General features: G+C 48.6%; 1 protein-coding gene across 3 annotated transcripts in view; it reads right to left on the reverse strand.

Moving 5' to 3' along the window:
• Window positions 1–25,452, reverse strand: part of PLEKHM2 (pleckstrin homology and RUN domain containing M2) — a 285,917-nt gene that overhangs the window by 96,304 nt on the left and 164,161 nt on the right. For all 3 annotated transcript variants that reach the window (XM_086921620.1, XM_086921618.1, XM_086921619.1), the window contains one exon: window positions 923–1,645. In XM_086921620.1, the coding sequence (XP_086777746.1) occupies window positions 923–1,645 (723 nt within the window). The remainder of the gene's footprint in view (window positions 1–922; window positions 1,646–25,452) is intronic.

A 25,452-nucleotide genomic window follows, 5' to 3' on the forward strand; every position in this document is an offset into this window, starting at 1 on the left:
TAGTTATTTTACAGTTTATGCCTTACTATTATTACTAAGGACTCCCAGCCTCATGACCTCGAGTGATTCAAGCATGCAAATTTAGGAATGATCCAGTGAAGGTTTTTTTTAAATCACGGAACTGGTAGTGTGATTGCCAAGCCTGAAAATGATGATGCCATCACAAGACCTTATTCTGCCCTTCACGTGCAGTTTTTGATATTAAAAACGGAGCTTTTTATTCTTCATCTATACTGTATACTCTCAACAGTATTTACCAAGGAACTGAGCAATATGATGAACACATTCAACCCATGGTGAAAATATAATTCTTTTCTGGTGAGCTTAAGTTATAGGAAAGCGTCAATCTCAAGGTAACTTAGTGTAATAAATAGTATCAGACTACAAAGAATGAAACTGTATTCTACTCATGTGAAGAGGACTCGACACATCAATATGAGTTGCAGTTATTAAACCTGCATGCCAAAAAATCCATCAAATAAGGTCACACTCTACACCTCCATTTAATGTTAGAAATAATGTTTAGACTATGAAGAAAGCGATATGGCATCAGTTATGATTATAGTTCTGGGAAGTCGCTCTGCACCTAAGCTGTAAGGACGTACGAGTGTCTGCCCCCTTACTTTGTGCTTTCTGAATTCTTGTATGTGTATATTTTCAGTACAAAGTTTACATAGATACAAAAGTTTGATTATGTCAATATTCACAGAATTACAAGAATAGTATGAGTAACCAGTATTAACATGGTGCAGGCACATATCATTAAGGACATTGCATCAATTAATGGAGGCCAACAAGCTGGCCTAAACACCAAGAGACTTAATTAATAATAAAGCCATGCACATAAGAATCCCTCCGCTAACATAATTTCCACATTTCCTAACTTCAGATTCATATTAGAGCTCCAAGTGCCAGTTTGTACCTGAATTCACAGGGGTGTGTTTCCAAGGGGCTTCCTTGACCTTCCTCGACCCCCGAATCATCAGCACTGCTGGCACATGGGCTACCTGTTCTTTTCATTGGGTGATGGACGTGTTGTGGAAGGCCGTTCTCAATTGAGTCAGTGGTGTCCCCCAACCTATCCTCTACGGGTCCAGCCGCTTCTCCTCCTTCTTCTTGGCAAGCAGCTTCAGTGCTACTAAAAACATGCGGCGGTTGGCCATTGCCTGCAATGTCATTGTAGCCACCACCTGGTGCACGAGCATTTGGACTCTCGGGTGTAAAGCGGTAGAAGTCCACGGGGGCTGGAATGCCCTCGCTAAAGTTACAATTTGGATGGTCTCCGGGGGTGTTTCCCGGAGAGCGGGTCCGAAAGGACTGGTCCTGGGGCTCTGCGTGGGGATCCCAACTCCGGGGGTCCAGCTGCCCATTGAGCCTGTCCATGACTTCACTCAGCGGTTGTCCAACGCTCTCCATAGATGTGTCCTTCATCTGCGGGATACGAAGGCTCATGGTACTCAGCTCGCTTGGGTCACTCCTCAGAGCCAATCCTTCCTGTGAACCCAAACATAAAGTTAATCCATTGTCTATGTCACCAGATGCTGCTGTAGAATCCTCAGTTTCCACTGATGTTAGGGGTGAACGGCTCACACTGTCCCCCGATCTGGGTTTCCTTTTTTTGATGCCTTTCTTCTTTTTTCCCAATCTGCAGAACAAAAAAGCAACTTAAAGTTTACCATGATAATAAGAATGGCTTACTAACATGCCCCTCAAACTATTGTAAAGAAACACTCAAAACTTTGAGCAGGGTGTTGGTGTTTATCAGAACTGATCTCTGGAGAAAACGTACATTTCTTAGTAATAACAATCCAGGCTGAAGAAGACTCAGAAAAATTTCAGATGGAGGGTGAAGAGAAAGGAGCTGTAGGTCTTGTACCTCTAATATAAATTAAGAAATTCACAAGGGTAAGCGCCAAAACTAGAGCAGTAGGTAGGGAAGAACAAAGGTAAAGAAGGACAGAGTGGTACAGAAGTAAATGAAAGAGGAGAAAGTAAAGGTGCAATGGTGGCAGTTCAGGAGGGATTTGCTGGAAACAGACATGTTACATTTGCAGGGAAAGAAGTGTGAGGCTTCGGCTAGGAGGCACAGGAGGAATTAAACAAAATAACAGGTTGAGGTCAACAGACATCCAAAATCACACGAAGAAGAGGAATTAATAGGAGTTGGAAATTGTGTAGTTATAAAAAAAAAAATAATGTTTACAATTGTAAAAAAAAAAAAGAGAAAGAAAAAGGGTGCAGAAAGTCCTATTGGAAAGTCGATTATCCAATAAATACCAATACTGTAGCAATCTTTGATGTTTACAATCAAGTCCAATCGATAATTCTAATTAATTTGTATTTACCACAAGCATTCACTCCCCTCTAAGATTAACATCAGGACTCTATTGCGGTGTAAATCAACACGTTGTCTTTACACACGTTAGTCTATATTATATTTGCATATCCTACAAATGACACTACCCACTTTATCTAGTTGCAAGGCACCCTGGAGGCACATACTACCAGGGCCGGCTTTAGCGCTGGTGGCTCCCTGTGCGACAATGTTTGTTGGCGCCCCCCACGGGCATCCCCCACAGGCTCCCTCACTACCACCCTTTAACAGTGCCCCTCAAGTCTCCATAGCCACTCTCTCTCAGATGTATTTAATTAGTTATATAGAACCACCTATACCAGTGTAGGGTGTCAAAGCACTTTACATCACACACACATTACACTGAGACAATCAATCATATGTGTGTAAATTAGTGTATAGCAAATGTAACATAAGCCAGAAGATTACAAGGTGAGTCACATGTCATCCATAATGGTAGACAGTATAGTTTAAGAGAGCTTAGTCTGGAGAAGCACAGACTTAGAATTTAAAACATAACCCCATGGTTGGGGGTTACATTTAATAACAAAGATTTTTTTTTTACCAAAATGAACCTTTTTTGAAACAGAATAATGAAAGACAGAGGAAAACATCATAATGCTCCAATCTATACCTTACAGTTTGCGTGCAGCTCTTTGATTACAGTTATTAGTTCACTGTTCAGTTTTAGGATTTTAACATCTACACTGCTAGTAAGAAAAGGATCTCTTTGACAAAGCACTGACCTATTTAAACTATATGCACTTTGTGATTTGCATAGTACACATTCTTTGCAGCAGACACAGTAACCCTCTGGGCTACCATAAAATGAGTTTAAACTTCCACTTGACAAAACTCCTCTCTCCAGGAAGAACATTAATCACTCTGTTATCCTGGCATTTTTATTCTTGCCTGCAAGCTGGGCACACCGCCCTAGAGCCGGCCCTGCATACTACTATAAAAAATATTTCCAAGTTCTGAAAATAGTACAAAACGTTTGCTTAACTATGTTAACTGACACCATCAGTCCACAGCCAGAAATGTTCATTAAAATGGAGCTGTATATACACTTATTATTCTCAAAATAGAAAATATCCAGGACAGGCACTCCGCATGCCAATGAAGTGGTAGCAACCTTGGCTCTGGAGAAATGAGCCACCGGACTTTAACAAGGCTGCTTGTTAGCCAATGAGAAGTGTACGTTAATACAGAGGGCTATCCGTCGAGATATGGTCCGTTTCGGCACTGCCTTGTCTTTCTTTGCTACAGAGAACCCTACAAAGAGATGATAGTTCGCCCGATGGTCACTGGTATGATCTACGTAAGCTCCGCAACAGTCCCGGGAGAAGTAGTCACAACTGCATGTACACAGCAAGCATGAGTGCAGCTGTGGGTTTGCCTAGGTCATCGGACGCTGCACTCTGCCAAACAGCTGATTATTCATTCCCCACTGCACTCAGTTTTGCAGGAGCAGGTAGACGCACAATGAGTATTGCGATGCGGCACAACAGAAATGGGTTATCTTTTGCCCGAGAGAGACTTCTCTGATAGATTGACCAACAGTGCGGACGTCCCATTTGATGTGCTAGGCCTAGTCACTTTTTTCGCATGCGTGGGAAACTCCAAGACTCTTATCCCGACGTCCCAAATGCTCCAGTAGAGTGTAAGACCTTTACCCTGCTGCTCATGGCCTCTTCTCTTCGTCACCTCCCAGCTCATCTCTACTCCTCTGCGCAAGCAGAGAAGCCCCTGAAGGCCCAGCATGCTAGACTTCGTTGGGAGGCGGCCCTGGGTAAATGTGCCGGATGCCACAGGGTGGGGAAGCGGACTTCATACATCTCGCCTGGTTTTGCCCCCCAGTCTTGGTGTTTTGGCAGGCTGTCTTTTGCATCCTATTGTGCATCTTGCACCTCACGTTACATCCTTCGCCCGGGCTGGCACTGCTATGTCTCCCAGCAGAAATGTCTGATGGACAGAAAGGCTTTCTTGCCCTGGCACTGCTCCTTACTAAGCATGCAGAGGCTTGAACGTGGGGCTGTAGACGCGTGTCCAGTATTCGTGACTGGTTCCTAGATATGGCACACTGCCAAGAGAGGTTAACAGTATATGACCATGCTACCGCCCCCCCAGCAGGTGCAGAGACATTTGGACACCATTCCAGGACCACATGCTGACGTAGACTATGACGCTGCCCACTGACCCTACTGCCCCTTTATGGGACCAAACGATTAACATTGGCATCATCTGATCTCTTATTGCGATTTCGATTTACAGAATGAATAACTGGCAATGGTTTAACTGCTGTTTCTATGATGCATTATGAATTGTAATGTGAGTTTTCTCCCCATCTCCCCCAATTAATTTTTCGATTCATGAATTTACCAAATATAGTAATGCAGCAAGCTCCTAACGTCGATGTGGTTTTAACTTTGAAATTATAAATAAACAAAAAAAAATTAAAAAGCTCACTCATGCGACGGGCTGAGGACACGGCAACCAGAAAGACCATTTTTAGGGTCAAAAGGCGTAATAGACAACTGAGCATTGGCTTCAAAGTTGTACAAATTAGGAAAGTGAGAACCAAATAGAAGGCACACTGTGGAATCAAAAAACTATATTGGCAGAAACGTGCTGCAAACTATTTAGAAAAGTAATCACAGCTGGTGATTTGAACATGGACAGCTGGTCCGGAAAACATAACAAGGCCACAAGTGTGAACAAACCTTTTAACAAAACCTAATTAAATTCCTTGCTGGGCCAAAGGTAACACAAACAATAATACAACAAGAAGGCGGCTTTTTTGAGGTCCAGCATATATGCCCAAATGAAGTCAAACAAAAAAGGTATGCAGTTACTGAAAGGCAATAGGAATAAGGTGGAAATGTCATCATTTCATAGCAGGAGGAAAGCCTCGCTTTCGAACAGGCACAAACTCACCTCTCAAATGAACATTCAGGGAATCTATTGTGGACGCTCCTTCTGGAACAGGGAGCCAGTACTTACCGGTCGCCAACCGCAAGGTTGTCAGTGGACCTACCCAAACGCTGCCGGAGTGGAGAGGTACTGGCCATCTCACTCGTGGCTCAGTTATAGTCCCAGTCAGTAGCAGCGGAAGGGCAGGGCGACCAAACGACACGGGCTAGTGCACAGGAGAGCCAACCCCGTGTCGGAAGCACAACGTGGTGGCCATCAACACCTTTAGGTCCCTCACACCCACGCACCAAAAGTCATGGAATAAAAGATCTCCGCCAAAGAGCCTATCTTAATGTGCCAGTCAGATACTGCAGCCCCGACCGGACGAGGAGCAAGCCTTACGATGAAGCATGACACCTAGCTGGCTGGGTGTGTGAGGGCCTTAATTCCGAAAGGAGGTATTCCCCCTTTCCTCCTGCTATTAAGTGAGGACATTTCTACCCTTAGCTAACCTTATTCCCCTTGCCTTTCAGGAACTGCATACCTATTTTGTTTAACACGAACAATAAGACCTCTAACAGAAAGGTCTGTAGGTACCGTACCAAGCCACAAACACAGAGCGCTTGAGCTCGCGGCAAGAAGGCCGCTCTCTAGTGCAGCTTTACTGCCCGTGAGCCAAAATGATTAAATAATCCTGTAACCCGGCTGTCATCTGCAGTCAAATCGAGCAATATGGAGTGTTCAACAGTGTCAGCAATGTTACATGTGAAATTGAGCCAGCTGCATTGGCAAGGCAAGAAAATGAGCATGGCGGCAAGCTGGGCCGCAACTGGCAAGATAGCGGGCGCTATCTGCATGGTACAGTAGATGAGAGGCAGAGCGAGACTACGCCCGGCGACTGTGGAGCGGTGAAGCATCATCAGAAGTGCTATAGACTCCGAGTGAGCCCTGGTGCTGCGTATGACCTGTGGGGGAAGCGGAACCTTGAGGCTAGTAACACTGATCCCGCTGTGTGGAGGATAGACAGACGGGGCACCATACTAGGGCTGCAGACCGTGGCAGGCCGGGCAAGCTTGGCAGGGTAGACCCTGACGGAATGTCACTACACTGGGGGAGAACGATCCGTGCAGTCGGCCTGCGGAGGTGACTACGAGACCGGGATGCTGCAGCCCGACCCGCGGTGAGCCATTGTACATACCGCTACACGTGAGGTCTGCTGATGTGCCAGGCTGGGAGATAGGGTTCGTACGATGAAGCACGCCCTGACCCTCCACCCATCCGACAACCGCCCAGCCTGTGGAAAGGCTGCCACCCGCACTGCTGCGTGCAAGGCCTGTGGGCAGTGGCGTAACGATAATTGAGGGGGGCCCCCCTGCCAGGTACATGGAGGGGTCCCCTCCGGACTCTATTAGGAGCTCTCAGGCCGAAGTGCAGTGCTGAGGGGGGCCCCTTGAGTTTGAGGGCCCTCCGCACTGCGGGGGATGCGTGGGACTGTTACGCCCCTGCCTGTGGGCGCACCAAATGTGCCAACAGGATCGGTATTTCAATACTGGGCAGCGGGCAGAGACTCCAAGGTAATGCGGTGTCATTTTAACCGACTTTATGGCAACCATCTAGACAGCCCAGAAAGAGAAATTGCCTGTCAAAAAAAAGCTGCAAAAAGTAGAGCTAAAATATACAATGTTACACCCAACCAGGCTGAGAACAAAGCACCAAGGCAAAATGAAGGTCTTCATGACACCCAAGGCAGTGACTGAATAAGTCAATAAACTCTACCCTCGCAGACCTGACCGCCATACGCAAGCTGAAGAGGAAGGGAAGGACTAAACGCGCCTACAATGAAACGAACTGCAGCTCTTCCTAAAGCCCTGTTTTTCCTTTCAAGGTGTCCATGAAGAAGCGCAGATCATCATGGCCTTATGCTGGGTCAGTTGGTGTGAATGGGGAAGAGACAGTGGCCTCGCAGGCCAATACACTTGTTTCTTTATAGGAATGTGAGACAATGTGAGGCTGCTGCACTGACTTGGCCCAGAGTGCAAAGTATGGGAGCACTTTGCGAAGGTGCTGACGCCTGCTGATAGCGTCCACATCACCCAACTCCAATCCGCCCAATATGCATGACACGCACGTGTCTTCCGCCACCCCCATCCACCCGGTGAGCAATCTTGACTCCACACGCCCTATGCGGGTACACTCCAAATGAGTTTAAGAGATACTGCACTGGCGGCTATCTCTGAATGCTCTCAATTGTTAGGTTCATTGTTTGTAATGTTTTTCTCTTATTGGAAGGTCTTTAGCATAAGTGGAATGCTGAAGTGAGAGGGGGAGGTGTATTTGTTCTAGAATGTTGTTGCCACAGCCTTGGACTATTTGGTTTAGCCGATGCATGCACAGCTATACTGCTGCCAAATCAGTTCCTAATCTTCGTACATGACGGGAATGACTAAACCTCAGCCATTAGGTACTACATCCCTCATCAAATGGAATGTACTTGGGTTTAATAACCCCCACAAAACACAAAAAGTTCTGGGATACTTAGACCGACACTGTGTAGAAATTGCTCTCCTCCAGCAAACTCACCTGGCGAAACGGTCGGAGGGCACTGTGGGGACGAGATGGGCTGTGGTCAGACTGGCTCCTCATACTCTAGGGTGGTACATACACTGGTTAAAAAAGGAGTACCATTCAGGGTTATCCATTCCATCACAGACACCCAGGGCAGATATGCTTAACTACAGGGTATCCTCTTCGGCTCGTCAAATCACATTAGTGAACAGATATGGACGACCCAGAGTTCTTCACTTGGATCTGGAATGCAATACGTGTCCTGCCATTATCTCCAATAATATGGGGGGGATCCAAATACACCCTTAGACCTAATGCAGGACAGATTAACGCAGGTATTTTGCCATGAATGGCATTCCGCCTCTGTACTGAGGGAGGGCATGGAGGAACTAGATATGGTGCACCTTTGGAGGTCACGAAACCCAAGAGGCTGGAAAGGCACTCAAGCCTCCATACTGCATAATTCCTGGTCTCGGCTTTACTATTGGATAGCAACCTGGGAGGAGAGTACATGGATGACAGACATCAGGCATCTTGCCAGAACCCTGTCTGATCATATTCCAGTTAACCTGGATGTCTAAGTCCCAACATAGGTAGCAACAAAAATCAGGTGGAAATGTAATGCTCAGCACTAATCGATCCGGTGTACAAGGAGACCGTAAGACTTGTCAACAGAGAATGCTTATACATTAACATGGGCATGGTTGATGGGCCAGATACCCTCTGAGAGGCCTTTAAGGTCACAGTATGGGGGATTTGCATCAGTACCCAAGCAGGTACACTAAAAGACATTTGCACACAATTAACAAAAATTGAGCAGGCAATACAGGAGTTGGAGAGGGAATACAAACGCTTGCCCAGCCTAGCCACTCTGGCTACCATCAGAGACCAAACTACAAGGACATGGCGGACCGGGCGCTGCAGTATATTTCCCAGAGACATGTGGCAAGACCTTATGGGAAGGGAGGGAGGTCAGGCCGCACTCTGGCTGCTAGGCTCAGACCCACTTGGGGACAACACCACATGATAAAAATCACCAGGAGCAATGGGAGGGATCACCAGGAGTAATGGGAGGGATCACCACGACAACTGAGGTTCTTTCTTTCTTTTCAGAATTCTACAAAACTTTGGATGCACCTAGAGGGACGTCCACGGCAGAGGAGATATCTACATACTTGGATGACATAGCTCTAACATGGCTGTCATTGGGACAGAGGGAATATCTCTCTCTACACACAGAGGTGGAGGAGGTACTTGATGCTATTCACTCTCTGCCGAATGGCAAAGCGCTGGAGCAGGATGGGCTAACTAGCACATTTTGTAAGGAATTTGCAAACTTACTGGTGCCCCACCTGCAGGCCATGTATATGGAGGCATACACTAAAGAAACACTCCCCTCAACTCTATGCGAGGCACTCATAGCACCACACTGAAAACCTGCCAAACAGCCGGACAAGTCCGAGCCCTATTGCCCCCTCTCACTTATTAATAAAGACGCCAAAATACTGGCAAAAATCCAAGCTAGAAGAGTACAGTCCTAGTAATAGGATGTCGGTGGGTCTAACTCATTTAGCTTGTCTTTTGGGTTTTAAATGCTGTAATGTCTACGGTGTTTTTAAAATTCCTCCTTTTTTCCATATTATTTTGGTTTGAATCTGTTTTTATTGTATTTGTATTTAACAGCATTACTATTATGAATATGCAAACACAACTTATGCAGAAGAACACATTAGGCCACATTATACCTCCGGTGATAATTGCTGCCGGTGTGTCGTGTAGTGCGCTGGGTCTTAGCTGTAGTGCAATCTATTACATGCAGCTAATGTGGTTGCTGATTTCCAACAGGTGAAGAGTGACCTGTAATTTGTTGCCGGTCACCGGAGGGGATGATGCCTGTAAGTTAGACTGTGTGTGCGCAGATTTTCAGTGATGAGAGTGGGGGTGTGGACAAAAATTGGGGGAGCGGATACCAACGGGGGAGGGTAATATTTATTGGAGCTGGTGTGTACTCTTTACATGGCTTGTTGGCAGTACCCGCTGCTCTTCCAGTGGTCTAGTTTTTGATTGTTACAGTGTATACCCCCATGCGTGTAGTATGTGTCAGTCTTGCATGCGACTGGCCGTATTAGCGAGTGCTATCAAAGAGTATGCGGGGAAGTCCGCGTTGCTACCTTTTTACTGTGGTTCTGCTTCGAGCTCTGGGGTCCCATGCCCTTCCAGAAGTTCATGTAGTATTGTGCCCCAGCATTCTGCAATTGGGATTTTTCGCAGATCCAGTGCATACTCCCTGTGCAGTGCTACACTTTCAGCCGTGGCCCACACCTGTAGAGATGGTTCCCAAGCACGCACAGCTGGTGGGGGGGGGGGGGGGGGTGTCAGGAAAGCGCCGTCATTTTGTGATCAGCCTTTTCATGACAATTAGTCCCAGCGCCAAGAACCAAGAGGTGACTCTCAGGATCTTGGTGTTTGTGTAGAGGTGCAAAATGCAGGTCTCCTAGTTCGGGGGTATCAATCTTTCTGTGCAGCAGCTCAGTGTGGACACCACTGACTACCAGTATTCTCCCAATTTCGGGCAGTTCCATATTATGTGCCCATTACATGGAGATATTGGATAGTTAAGTGTGTTGGGGGTTCCAGTGTCATGTCCCTCCTGTGCCTATGTAGTGCAGCTAGGATTGTTCGATGTATGAGGAATTGCCCCGGTGCACCCCAAGGTTATCGACAAGTGAAGCAAAGAAAACTATGGTCTCTTCATGGTAGAGGTCTCCTACATCCTGTAATCCATTCTCTGTTAGGTTTCGTACCTCACGGGTTGTGACTGGGCCATGCCTCTTAGATGTACCCAGCAGCTGGAGTGCAGGGGCATACGGCTTTCGCTGCATGTCAGGAGTAAGCATCTGTATGTTACATGTGGTAGCAGCTATGGCACTGGCCTTCGCTTGTTGCACGGATGGAATAGGGAAAGTATGGCTTGGTGGGCCAGCGTTGAGAGGCTGGTCAGGGTGTCTGCCAAGTACTGCTCTGAGAGCCAATGGGCTACCCATTGCAGTTGGGTGGCTAGGTAGTAATGCTCTAGGTTCGGCAGAGCTAGCCCCCCTTGTTCCATCATCAGGTAAAGCTTCCGGAGAGCTACTCTGTTGCAGGAGGCCTCCCAGATATGTTCCCATCCCATCCTCTCTAGGGTTTTTAAAAAGGGTTGGCGGGAGATATATGGGAAGATTAGCGAAATAATATAGGAGTTGTGGCAGAACTACTATCTTCATTATGGCCACGCGGCCCATGGTTGTTAGGGGCAGTGCCCCAGGAAAGAGGTCACTGCCCTGCCTAGGTTGCCCTTGAGTAAGTCCTCTGGGTGATGGCATATTCGCATCCCTAAGTATCGAAAGGTCCGAGTCTGCCGCTTAATGTTCGTGTCTTGGAGCACATAGTGCGGGTCAGGAGAGGCCTTGCCAAATGGAAAGAGACAGGATTTAGATGCACTGACCAGCCCGGACATGGCAGCAAACTCACCAAGGATGCGTTCTACCTCCCTTGGTATTGAGCGCACATCTCTTGGGTATAAAAGAATATCATCGACATATAGTGAGATGATGTGCGTGCTATCACTCAATGGGATCCCCTATCCTGCGCCCTTCGCCCGGAACATAGCCTACCAATGGTTCTACAGCGAGTGAAAACAGCAGCGTGGACAGCGGGCATCCCTCCCTAGTGCCTTTTTGTAGCTTGACTGGGGCGGACATGTATGGTCAGTCTGTACTCTCACCACTGGGACTTTGTATAGTAGCCGGATCATCCTGATGAACGTCTCCCCGAGCCCATATAGTGGTAGCACCATGAAGAGAAAGTCCCACTCCAGGGTGTCAAATGCTTTCTCTAGGTCTAATATCAGGCATACCGCCCGGGGCCACTGCTCCGGTGCATATTTAGCGATCCTAAAGAAGCAACGGAGGTTCAGAGAGGTGCTTCGTGTTGGGACAAACCCATTTTGGTCATCATGTACGAGTGACTGAACCAGGGGCGCCAGCCTGTCTGGTAGCAATTTCGCCAAGATTTTGTAATCAGTATTTAAAAGAGCCAAAAGCCTATACAAACCCAATTCCATGGGATCATGCGTGCGCGCAGAGTGTGCCTTATAATTGAGACATTGCAGCCGCTCTAACAGGCTAGTGAGTTCACTTTGTTTCTTGCACAGCTGCTGTGGATCGCTTGCGCCTTGCGCCAGTTGGGTTTTGAAGGGTAGACGATCCTGTTCGATTATCCCTATGCCTCGGGTGAGTTGCTTGCGTATATTCAAGACCAGCACCATAATTCTCACCCTGATTACCACCTTAAATGCCTCCAAATCAGTGGAAATGCAGCACGTGGAGCCAGCGTTATTTTCAAAGTCTGGGGCTGTCGCTGTTTCTAATGTAGCGTGAAATGTGGGGTCCTCCAACGCCACAGGTTGGAGACGCCAGGTAGGGACCACAGGACGGCCAGCGTCTCAGCTCAGCTGCATCTGCTGGAGGTTGTGGTCAGAATGTGTGCGACCTAAATAGTCAAAGGTTTTAATGAGCGGCAATAATAAGGGGGAGCAAATAATCCGCTCTAGTCACACATGCAGGTCGTGTACAGTTAGTAGTAGGAGTACACGTGGGCAACCAGGTTACGAGCACGCCAAATGTCCGCTAGGGACCAATGTGTAAGCCAGGGCCAGGGTTTTTGAGAAGGCTGATGTACGTGTCGGGGGGGGGGGGGGGGGGGGGGGGGGGGAGCGGTCCAAAAGAGGGTCAAGCACAGAATTTAAGTGCCCTCCCAGGAGCCACGGGATATCAGCCCAGGGTGCAAGCAGGCATGCGAGTTGGCGTAGGAAGGACGGCTGGTCTGTATTCGGGCTTATATGGAGCCTATGTCAATAGACCCGTTTAATCTGCCTTTCACAAGAACATATCGGCCGTCCGGGTCGGTCTTTACCTCTTCTGCTAAAGAAGGGGGCCAGCCCTGACCCATATCATCGACCCCCTGGCCTGACTGGAGTAGTTAGTGTTGAACACCTGCCCTGGCAGGTGCCTGCGGAGCCTGGAGTTCTCTAATTGTGTAGTGTGTTCGTTTCCTGCAAAAGTGCTATGTTGGTGGCCCTTCGCTGCAAGTACAAGTATATGGAGTAGCGTCTAGCTGGGGTGTGAATACCTCTCACATTCCATGTGATTACATTGGCTTGCATCATGTGAGGTTATGGTGTGAGTGGGCGCGGTGCCCCACCTGCCTTCGACTTGCTGGCTCATTAGTGACATAAGTGCATGAGTGTGCCAACTCCATGTGGTTTGTGCTCCGGTGTGGGATGCATGAGAAGACGTGAGAGGGAGTAAACAGTAAAACTTGGAAAACATCATCAGAGTTGAACCCCAACAGGGGCACTCCCAAACCTTGTTGCAGACATTTTCTGCTTCAACAAAGTTAACGGAAAGTGGGGTTGATGTGTGCGGTGGCGGCTGCCATTAGCTCTAGTGTAGTCCCTTTCAGAGGGCAGCAGGATTTATTGAGTTCTTTATGGAGCTGCAATGATATGGCTGCTTCGCAGCCCCCTAAAAGGAAGCATTGCGTATGGTCCTCTCCCTGTTCTGTCGCCCCCAGGAAGGCAGGGCATCAAACATGCATATTTCAAGTCTATATGTGCTGGATCGTGTCATCAAAGGTCTGCAATGTCACCTCGGGGAGGTTCAGCAAGTCCGGTTCCTTCGGCCACAAATGAACCAGCTTCTCTTCATTCATGGATTGGGTAGATTTGGTGTCTGGGTCTGAGCTGTGATGTTGGTCACTTATCACTGCTGCAATCTGCAGGGTTTTTCGGCGCTCTGTGATGATCTGTTTCAGGTTGGGAAGCGTGATCTGCGTGGCTGACTGTGTCGCAGTACTGCACTTTATTCTTTTCCGGAAGCCTCAGTCCCGTTACTTCCCCTGTTTTGCCCTGGGCTCCGGGTGCTCAGAGGTTAACCCCATTTCCCATTTCCAAGTCTCTGAAGGGGAGTTGAAGAAGGCGTGGATCAATCTGTCACCACCCAGAGTCGGTCCGGGAACAGGAGGGGGTAGCGCATATTTAGCTCCTGGAGGCGTTTCTTCACTGATTGGAAGGAGCTTCTGCGTCTCTGGACCTAGGCGGTGTAGTCTGGAAACAGCATGACGCTGGTATTGTTCACTATTATATTGGAGGGAGGGGGGGGCCACGGGCCAGAAGAAAACACGTTATTCACCTGTAACTTCGGTTCCCCAGTATTGGTAACTTTCATAGATTCCCATGCTTTGTATCATTCCCCGTCGTCGGAATGGGAGCCTCGGTAAATAAAAAATACCTTAGTAGTAAGAACAAAGTGAAAAAAAGGCCTAGGCCTCATCTCATTTTGTAGCTTATCCACCTCTTTTTGTAAAAGAGACCAAATTCTTGCAGTAGCCAATCAGAGCAGCCTCACCCCATAGAACCTTCCTGAGAGAGCCTCAGAGCCTCAGATTTTCGTAGCCGTTGTGAACAGCAACATCATTGGATAATAAGGCTGAGCTTTCCCAGGGGAGGAGGGTGGGCGCATGGGAATCTGTGAAAGTTACCAATACTGGGGAACCAAAGTTACAGGTAAGTAAATTGTTTTCTTGCCCCAGTATTGGAACTTTCATAGATTCCCATGCTTTGTCTCAGAATAGCTAGCAGTAAGAGAAAAGCATATTTTGTAATATGTGTACCTGTAAATGTCATACATAATCCTAATAAGAAAAACAGATACACATTTGCATCACAAAGCAGAAAAATCACTAGCAATACAAAATATGCAAACAGGAAGGCGGGATAGTAAGGAAAGCTCACCGACTTATTGGAAAAGGTTCCTCAAAACCGCCTGGCCCACTGCCGCATCCTCTTTCACAGAAGAATCCAAGCAGTAGTGGCGAGTGAAGGTGTGGACACTGCTCCATGTCGCCGCTCTACATATGTCCTTGATCGGGACACCTGAGAATAGTGCCACCGATGAAGCCATTGATCTCGTAGAATGAACTGCTCGCTGAAGTGGTTTCCCCGCTTCTTGATGGCAAAAGTATATTGCACTGGATATCCAGCGGGAAATGCAGGGTTTAGAAATTGGACACCCCTTTCGTGGAGCACTGAATGAAACAAAAAGCTGGGAAGATTTTCTGAACAGTCTTGTGCGCTCCAAGTAGAACTTGAGACATCTGTGAATGTCCAAAGAGTGCAAAGCCCTCTCTGCTGGCGTGGAGGGCCGCGGAAAGAAGGATTTTAAGACCACCGGCTCATTCAGATGAAATTCTGAGGGTACCTTTGGAATAAATTTAGGATTTGTTCGTAGGATGAGAACATCATTCTTGAATTGTAGAAAAGGTTCCTCAATTGTGAATGCCTGGAGCTCACTAACTCTTCTAACCGATGTCAGGGCCAAGAGAAGAGCCAGTTTCCATGAGACAAACTTCAGGTCAGCTCTATAAATAGGCTCAAATGGGGCCTTCATTAGATGTGACAGGACCAAATTAAGATGCCAGGCTGGTGGTGGAGGTCGGACTGGTGGAAAAACCCTGAACAAACCTTTCAAGAATTGTTTAATGATCCTCGCAGACCAAAGGGAAGGACCTGATGATGATCGTCTAGATCTAGAAATGGCCGCTAGATGTACCTTTATAGAGGAAGGAGGCAATCCAGATTTCGCAAGAGAAAGGATGTAAGGCAAGAGTTGGTGCGGTGCAGAAGTATATGGATGTAGACCTTCTCTCCGACACCAAAGGCAGAATGTCTTCCACTTAGCCCAATAGGTTTTATTTGCACTAGGCGCTCGGGCCTGGGCCAAAATGTCTTTACATTCTCCTGAAAGATTTAAACCCTGGAACTCTCTGAACTCAGGAGCCACTCTGTCAATTGTAGTGACTTCAGGTCTAGATGCAGAACCTGTCCGTGAGCCATTGTTAACAGTGATGGAACAGGTCGCAGGAGAATCGGTTGATCTTGGGAGAGGAGAAGAAGTTCTGTGCACCAAAACTGCCTGGGCCATGCTGGTGCGATCAGAATCATTCTGCACGGTTCCACCTTGAGCTTGCGGATTAGTCTCGGGATCAGCGGAATAGGAGGAAAGGCGTAAACGAATACGCCGTACCAGGCAATCAAAAGCGCATTCCCAAGGATCCCCGATGGTGAACCCTACTTGCGTAGGACTGGCATTTGGCATTTTGGGGAGTTGCAAACAGATCGATGGTTGGGGTCCCCCAACGTGAAAACAGTTCGTTCAGAATGGTCTGATCCAGTTCCCATTCGTGGCCGATAGTCTTTTGGCGACTCAAAGCGTCCGCTGTGGCATTGAGTATGCCCGCCAGATGTTCTGCTGAAAGGGTGATATTGTGTTCGATCACCCAATTCCAAAGCCTCTGTGCTTCCTTCGAAAGGGTGCAAGATCTCGTTCCGCCCTGCTTGTTTATGTAGTGTATGGCTGTGGTGTTGTCTGTACGAACCAGCACTGAACGGTTGCAGATCCTTGGAAGGAAAGCCTGCAAGGCTAGACGAATGGCCATAAGTTCCAGTAGATTGATGTGGAACTTGACTTGGACTGAGCTCCAATGACCACTGACTTTCATGGGAGATGGTGGAAGTTGAAATGGCAAACCTACTGAAAGATTGTCTTTTAGCAACCACCAGCTGCCTGCCTTCCGCATCTCCGGAGCGATAACAATCCTGTCGTCGAAATAGCCCGTCACCTGACGCCATTGTATGCCCAACTGTTCCTGCAGTGGACGCATTCGCAGCCTGCAGTTTGGTACCAATGGTATGCAGGATGATATCGATCCGAGAAGCGATTTGTATTTGCGAACTGACAGAAACTTCCGTGTCCGTAGAAGGCGAGCTGAGAGAATCAGCTTGGTTTGGCGCTCTTCTGAAGGGAAAGCCAGGCAGCACTCCGTATCTAGGATCGCACCCAAAAACTTCGCTGTTTTGGAGGGGCACAAAATCGATTTTTCCCTGTTGAGCCGAAGGCCTAGCTGCTCGAACAGTTGTCTACAGCTCGTGACTGCTCTGGACGCCTCTTGGAACAAAGGAGCCTTTAGCAGCCAATCGTCCAGATATGGGAAGACTTCGAAAGACTGCTTTCTGAGAAAGGCTGCCACAGGAGCCAGTACCTTTGTAAAGATTTGCGGAGAGGACCAGAGACCAAAAGGCAGTACTTTGAATTGAAAATGGCTCTTGCCTACTGTAAATCGAAGATATTGCCTATGAGCTGGATGAATGGGTACATGGAAGTAAGCATCTTCCAAATCTAGGGTTGCCATGTAGTCCCCTGGATTGAGAAGGCGGAGGATGTCCTGAAGAGTGACCATCCTGAAGGACAACTTGATGAGATAAGTGTTGAGCTGTCGTAGATCTAAGATCGGACGCCACTTGTCCTTCGTCTTCCGAACCAGGAAGAACCTGGAATAGAACCCTTTCCCCTTTTGGGAGAGAGGTACAGGTTCTATTGCCCCCTTGGTGAAGAGTTGGTGGGCCTCGAGATGAAGGAGTTTCAGATGTTTGGGTGTAAAGGCGTCCGGAGCTCTCGTTGGAGGAAGATCTTGGAACTCCAACGTGTGTCCTTCCTTGATGATGTTTAGGACCCACTGGTCTGTTGTTATGACCATCCAGTTGTTGAGGCAATGGGCAATCCTGCCCCCCACTGGTGTTAACGAGGGTACAGGAACAGTAGAAAGAGCCACCTGGCCGCTATTGTCTATTGGTATTATCTCTCCTCTGCTGCCCTTGTCGTCCTCTCGGCGGCTGGTGAGAGAAAGAACCCCTCTGTGAATACTGGGGTATGTATGTTTGGCCAGGTTGGGAGTTGGAAGAGTAGCGGTGCTGATTGCCGCCTCTATAGGAGGAGAATCCTCTTCCTCTTGCTCCCCTAAAGGGCACTTTGCGGTATTGTAAAGTTCCTAAGGACTTGGCCGTATCTGTATCTTCATCTCCCCATCGTAAGGCAGATCCAGAATTTTATTTTGTACCTCCTGTCTAAACCACATGGCTTGCAACCAACCCTGGCGTCTCAAAACTGCCGAGCCGGCTAGCGCTCGGAAGGCCGTAGTTGCTATATCCATAGCGCAGTCGATTACCTCAGAAGAGCCTCGCTCCCCTTCCAGTAAGATCTTTTTGACCTCCTCCTTAGATGCATCCTGAAGTTCTTCCACAAACGGGGAGAGGTCACACCACATCTGGCGATCGTATCTCTCTAGAATCGCCAAAGCATTAGCCGCCCTAACGAGGAGGCTGGCCATTGTGGAGAATCTTTTTCCAACATTGTCCAAACGCCTGCCCTCTTTAACCGGTGGCGTTGTTAGCGGCGTGGATGGGTTCTTAGATTTACTCTATGCAGCCTGGGAGATAACCAAATCCGGTTTTGGTTGACCTAGTAGACATGCCGGGCTGCCCTCTGGCGCCTTATATTTTTTTTCCAGTCTGGGGAGCACTGGGAGGACCGTGGCCGGATTCTGCATAGCTTTTAGGCCTTCAGTACAAACATGTTCAATGATGGGGATTGAACGTACGGATTTCCGGAATGGTTCTTTGAAATCATACAAAAAACATTCGGACTGAACTGTGGTAACTGGAAGGCCAAATCTCTTGGAAGCTCGTTCCATCAAGTTGTGAAAACCTCCGATATCTGCTGGAAGAGAGATTGTGGTATCATGCCCTGTGACGTCTGGATCTCGAAGGTCATCCTGATTCCAGTCTATATTCTGATCTTGGTCATGGTCCACTTGCTGATCTACATCAGATGAGGCATTATCATCATCTGTATCATCCCGAAGGGCACCACCTCTTGTGGATGTTCTACAGGCTCTGGGTCACGCCCTGTTGAAGACAAAGAGTGTTCTGCCACTGGTTGAGATAACTGAGGCGGAGGTGTAGGAGGGTGTACCTGTTGAACCTCCTGTGGAGTAGGAAATCACCTCCGATAGTCCTGCAACATTAATTGTAGATCAGAGATGAGAGTGGATGGCATCGCCACCATCTCCTGCTGAGACTGACGTGGAGGTTTCTGCAAAGGAACCTGCATACGTGGCCTCTCCTGTTGGTCATAATAATCTTGTGGAACATAGTTTTGTTGCTCCATTTCACCTTCCTCAGAACGGACGTCCTGTAATTTGACTTGTGAGTCAGATGGGCTATAAGCCGGCCCGTAATCGCTATAAGCCTCTTCTTCAGAGTCCTCATCCAGCAATAGGGTAGGAGGAAACAGTGTAACTTGCCGTGGAGATGTCCTGTGAGAAAAAACAAGTTTCTCAGTCGTCGACGAAGAAACTGCGCTCGTCGTCGAGGTCTGAATCGTCGACGGGGAGATGGTCATCGTCGACAATGGCTGGATCGTCGTCGGAACCTTCGACGAACTAGTCGTCAGCATCAAGGTCACAGGTGTCGTCGACATGGTCGTCGTCGACGTTGTCCTCGTCGTCATCGACGCGACTATCGTCGTCATCGCCGTCGACGTGGAAAAAGTCATTTTCGTCGTCGACGAACAGGCATCAGGCGTCTTGAACATAGTCGACGGCGCAGGTGCCGTCGTCGTAGCTATCACCAATTTTAAAGACAAGTCTTTCTTGACAGAAATCGTTGACGTACCTGTGGTTTTAACCGTCGACGAACGCTGTTTCTTGTCTGAAACAATCTCCTGAGTCGCAGTAGAAGGCTTTTTCACCCCTTTATCCTTGTCAGAGGGTGGTGAAGTCACATGGACGATCTTTTTAGCCTTTTTAGGTCGAGGGACCGTTAAGCTGCGAAGCAGCTTCCGGTCCGGAGAATTAATGTCTCTCAGTAGCTCAGTAGATCCTGCCTCCTTGCCCCGTCTCTTCTCCATTGGCTGGCTTCCTAAACGGAGGCCAGCCATTGGAGAGATCCGTCACTCCGATGTAGCCCCGTCCTTTTCGGATTTGGGGGCGTAATTTTTGCTGTTCTTTAGACAGTGACGTCGTCTGTCACTCAGCACAGCAAAACACGCCCCCAAATCCGAAAATGTCGCAAGCTTTGTTGCCGCCATTGTTGCCCAGCCGGCGCCGAGTACGGTGATGCAGCGCACATGCTCCGGCACAAACTGCGGATGGGGCTTCCGCCCAGCGCCTCGGAGCCCAGCTGCAGTCTTTTCCGCCCCTTCTGCCATCGCAAGCTGTGCGCTAGAACCTGGACTGGGAGCCGGAGCTTCATTCTGGCGGCAGCAGCAGCGGGCATTGTGCTGGAGCACCGCAACAGCTGCCACCGCCATGGACTTCACCCCGAGCCCCCCCAGAGAGAGGTGAGATGAGCGAAGCTACGGGGAGAGGGGCCTCCACACTGGCTTCGCCGCCCTCCCTCTCCCTGCCACGGCACCGCCAGTAGCAGCATCTCACGCCCGCAGTGCCAGTGCCCCGCCGCCCGACCCCAGGGCCTCAGCCAGTCGCCCCGGGACCAGGAATAGAAACAAAATGACAGGAAAAAACTGTTCCAATATTCATACTCTGTTTCTTTAAATTAACTCTTAGTTAGATAAAATATAATGTCAGTGAATGTATTTTCTGACCAGAAAAGAATCGTCCTTAATGATTTTATAGTGAGGTATGAAAACTTGATGATCGAAAAGGAATGCGGGCAATACAACGCAGATGAGCGTAGGAATCTGTTAGTAAATAATGGAAGCGACCCCTGCTTAATATATCATTTTGAGAAGGCAGGTTTTTATTTTGGCTATCTTTTTATGCTATCTCTTTCTTTTTTCGGTTCCATTTGAGAGGACCGGCGATTTCATGATAGTAACTTGTGCTTCTCTTCCAACCGCGACCTGGCGGCGCAGAAGGGAGCATGGTGTACTGTAGAGAGTTTTCTTGTGGCATGGAGTTCTTGGCATAGTGATATTGTGCGGGATGGAGCGGCGTGACTTCCTGGTCTCCCTTACCGTGAGTGCTCCTTAATATATGACACCGCTGCAAACATTTTGTGGGTGCAATTTAGTGTTGTATTTCGCTTCTCCAGAAAGACCGAGTCATACCTTTGTTTATTTAGCTGGCATCGTGACAAAATTGCCACACTAGCCTTGCCAGAAGTCGAAAGGTTTGGCCGTTGTTAAGTAAAACAGCGGTTGGCTTTTCGGCGTGGTATTGATTTCTAACTGCCTCTTGACTTTGTTGCGAAGGTATGTGGTGGTGAGAAGCATGGCAATCTGGTGCCCGTGTTCTACAGTAGGGCTGACATACATTTGATGACATACAGCATAGAGTGCTCAATCTCCACTGCTGTGATTTTGATTTTCTCATTAGGACTACTGCATTTAGGTATTTTTCATCTGGAATTGCCTGCCTTTAAAGTACACTATCCCTGTGTGTCAGTATGTTGTCAATAGGAACGCTTACATTTCAGTAATATGCTCCTTAATAACATGGTCGACTTAGAACAAAAAACAGCCTCGACAAATTTGTTAAAACTGTGCAAGTGAGCAATGTACTATGTCGTTTGTACGGCGCAGCATATCCAGGCGCATTGATGAACTTTCCCAGAATGGTCTGAGAAGCGCTTCTACACAAAATAAAGTGTAATAAAATAGTGTGAACGTGTGCATTTTACAGTACCATTTTTCAAGTTTATTGACTAAAAAAGTTTATTAAGTGCTGGCAGTTCTGAATGGAAACTAGTAAAATATTGCAGTACTGAGTAGCAACACTACTTCAAGACAGACAATCATATAGCATGTGTCAACAAAAACAATATATGCCAGGTACAAAAACTGGATGTACAACAGGCAGATATTAGTGCACGAGGAAAAGTAGTGCCTATCTGATCCAGTGTCCCACTGGATGAATGCTGACCCAATATCATACAACAAAGAACAGTACCAGTTTAAATTCTGTCAGGAAAATGTCTAGTCAAAAGATCGCTGATCTACAACAAGGTCAGTGTTGTTCATTGTACCAGTGTTGTCTCCTTTCCCGCCCCCCCCCCTCCTGCTGTCCGTGTCTCCTTTCCCGCCCCCTCCCGCTAACCGTGTCTCCTTTCCCGCCCCCCGCTGTCCGTGTCTCCTTTCCCGCCCCCCCCCGCTGTCCGTGTTTCCTTTCCCGCCCCCCGCTGTCCGTGTCTCCTTTCCCGCCCCCCCGCTGTCCGTGTCTCCTTTCCCGCTCCCCCCGCTGTCCGGGTCTCCTTTCCCGCTCCCCCCCGCTGTCCGTGTCTCCTTTCCCGCCCCCGCTGTCCGTGTCTCCTTTCCCGCCCCCGCTGTCCGTGTCTCCTTTTCTCCCCCCGCTGTCCGTGTCTCCTTTCCCGCCCCCCTCCCGCTAACCGGGTCTCCTTTCCCGCCCCCCCCCCCCCCCTATTCTTTAGAAAGCGCAACTGAAATGCTTGGCTTTCAAGTCTCCTGAAGCATATATTTCTAGGTTTTGGCTTCAGATTTAGGATGCAAGGATGGTCCGTTGTCTAGAACCATGGACCCTTGAGTGCCTGCATACATGTTTTAGGGGATTAAAGGTTTGTTTTTGAATCGTGATTCTAACGACTGATCAAACGTTCCTGGCTGATGTGTAGGGTGGAGCCATTTCTTAACTGTACTGAGGGCTTGCACATGTTGCAGAATGTCTTTGATTTAACACCCGACTCCACCTGGAGTCATTTTGACTGCCTAGTTATGCTACTCCTTATTGTTTCACTTAAAAATGTGCTGCTACAAGCTTTTTTCTTGATTCTGCAGAGGGTGGTAATGCCGAGGAGTGTGATATGCCTGTGATTCTCAGAAAAGGACAGGACTGGTTTTGCTGTGATGCATCAAAGGGAGTTGGCATTTTGATTCAGGGTGGGCGCTTTCTTTGCCACAGACCTTTTATTCAAAAGTAGAAAGCTGTACCTTTTTAAAAATTGAGAGGAGTTGTAAATTGTTGTGAGCATTCCTGTGATACAAATGATAGGTAAAGGCAGGGTATGCTGGACGATATTGCTGAAAAGTGAGCAGCACTGTGAGTGGCTCTGTGTGTGTGAGTGGCTCTGTCTGTGTGTGTGAGTGGCTCTGTCTGTGTGTGTGAGTGGCTCTGTCTGTGTGTGTGAGTGGCTCTGTCTGTGTGTGTGAGTGGCTCTGTCTGTGTGTGTGAGTGGCTCTGTGTGTGTGTGTGAGTGGCTCTGTGTGTGTGTGTGAGTGGCTCTGTCTGTGTGTGTGAGTGGCTCTGTCTGTGTGTGTGAGTGGCTCTGTCTGTGTGTGTGAGTGGCTCTGTCTGTGTGTGTGAGTGGCTCTGTGTGTGTGAGTGGCTCTGTGTGTGTGAGTGGCTCTGTGTGTGTGAGTGGCTCTGTCTGTGTGAGTGGCTCTGTCGATGTGAGTGGCTCTGTCTGTGTGAGTGGCTCTGTCTGTGTGAGTGGCTCTGTCTGTGTGAGTGGCTCTGTCTGTGTGAGTGGCTCTGTATGTGTGTGAGTGGCTCTGTCTGTGTGTGTGTGTGTGTGCGTGGCTCGGTCTGTGTGTGTGTGCGTGGCTCTGTGTGTGTGTGTGTGCGTGGCTCTGTGTGCGTCGCTCTGTCTGTGTGCGCGGCTCTGTGTCTGCAAATACTCTCTAGTACTCTCTAATGCTCACCTATTGCCATTGTAAATGACAATACCATTTATTTATGTTTAAAAAAAATGGAAAAAAATGTCATGAGCAATGCCAATAGCTCTACCTTTCATAATGCCGAGACCATTGCTTTGTAAATGCTTGTTTGAAGGTTGAGACTCCTCAGGCTGTCCCTGCCTCTCCTTTTCACCGTGGTGAGGAGATTTTAGGGAAGCAGGCCTATCAGACCTATCAGAGGTCCCAGGCAAGGCCTTGACATGGGGCTCATCAGATGTAGTAGGGGGGGAGACCTACCCCTCTTCTTCGATTTTCTTGATGACACCATCGAAGATGAGCCCTCACTGTCAGAAGACATAACTTCCTTGCGGTCCTTCATTTTCTGCAGCCAAGTCAGGAGGCGTCCCTCTCTGTCCCTCAAGGTCTTGGTGGAGAAGGTTCTGCAAATCTTGCAGTCCGTGGCCTTATGATCCGGATATAGGCAGTATATGCAGTCTTCATGTTTGTCATCAACAAACAACCTCTTGTTTGAGCAAGTAGCACAGGCTCTAAAAAGTGCTTTCTTCTCTTGGTCAGACATGACGAAAAAATAGGCAAATGTTGTAGAAAATACTCAGAAGTGAAGAAAATTGAGCAGAGCTCAAAGGAGAATCCCTTGCACAACGTGCGGTAGAAAATCTAAGGCTCTGATGCTCTCTCAGGAAGGTTCTATGGGGTGAGGCTGCTCTGATTGGCTACTGCAAGAATTTGGTCTCTTTTACAAAAAGAGGTGGATAAGCTACAAAATGAGATGAGGCCTAGGCCTATTTTTTCACTTTGTGCTTACTACTAAGGTATTTTTTATTTACAGAAACTCCCATTCCGACGACGGGGAATGATACAAAGCATGGGAATCTATGAAAGTTCCAATACTGGGGCAACCCTATGTACGGGCTCCACAACGAACTGAGGGGACAGCACTCCTTCGGGTAAAAGGTCTTGTAGCCACCGCTCCGCATAGGACACTAGGTCCCGGCCTTTGACGTCTTCCGGCAGTCCCACCACCCGCAGGTTGTTGCGCGGAGACCAGCCCTCAGCGCCTGCCTCTCCTTCAAGGTCTGTATCCTGGCTGTGAGGTTGAGCATAGTAGTTGTGTTCAATTTAGTGGCAGAGGGAATCTCCATGATCGCCGTTTCGTGGTTCTGTACTTTGTCTGCTAGCTTCTTGTGGTCTGCGTGCAGCGGCGTGAAGTCGGTGGCCACTTTGTCTATCTTTGCCTCTAAGGAGGAGCGAGTTTGTTCCAGTGTTGCGCCGAGCTTCTCCACTACATTCAGGACTGTGTCCAGCTTTGTTCACAGCGATTGATGCTGGGGTTCAGCATCTCGTGTGGTCTGGGTTTGCGGTAGCCCCTCTGAGTATGGGCACCTGAGGAGCAGTGGACTGTGGTCGACACATAACCAGCTGTTGAGTAGTAGTCATATGTCCTCCCAATTCCAAGTCACGCCTTGGGTGGGTCCTGCCTTGGGTATGTTAATGTTGCAGGGTCCCAGTCCATACCTTTTCTACAATGTTTAGGGGAGGGAGCCTCCCTTCCTCTAGACTGCACTAATGTGGCTTGGGCGTGTGGGCGTCTGTCTGGGCCTGCAGGTGTATCCGGTGTCTGCGCTGATCATCAGTGAGAGGAGGGGGGAAGCGGAGCAGGCCCCGCTCAGATGCCTGCACTTCATCAGACCTGGGCCTGACAGGACCCCCAGGTCCTTCCCAGCACTTCCCTCCTTCTCCTCTCCTCACCTCTGCTCTTCAGTTGTGCCGCAGGCCATCCTTGCAGAGCCACAGAGGGCCATCCGCCTTGCCGTCTCGGCTCGCCGTTCAGGGATCACTCGGTCAGGCGAGTGCAAGCCGCTGCGCCCTCCAGTAGGAGTCGAGCCATGGTCACGGAGTGTTACGTCGTTCTGCGTCGTGGCACCACCACAGGTCTTCTCCGCCTCGCTTCCTGTACTTCATGGCGACGGGCAGCTCCATGGCAGGACGTCTCGTACCAGCCTTGCTACTTCAGCGCCGACAGCCAGTTGCGAAGGTTTAAGGGTCTCAGAGGGCTCCGCGCTGGCTGTGGGA

Source organism: Lissotriton vulgaris, chromosome 5 (assembly GCF_964263255.1).
Source record: "Lissotriton vulgaris chromosome 5, aLisVul1.2, whole genome shotgun sequence".
In the NCBI taxonomy this organism is placed as follows: domain Eukaryota; kingdom Metazoa; phylum Chordata; class Amphibia; order Caudata; family Salamandridae; genus Lissotriton; species Lissotriton vulgaris.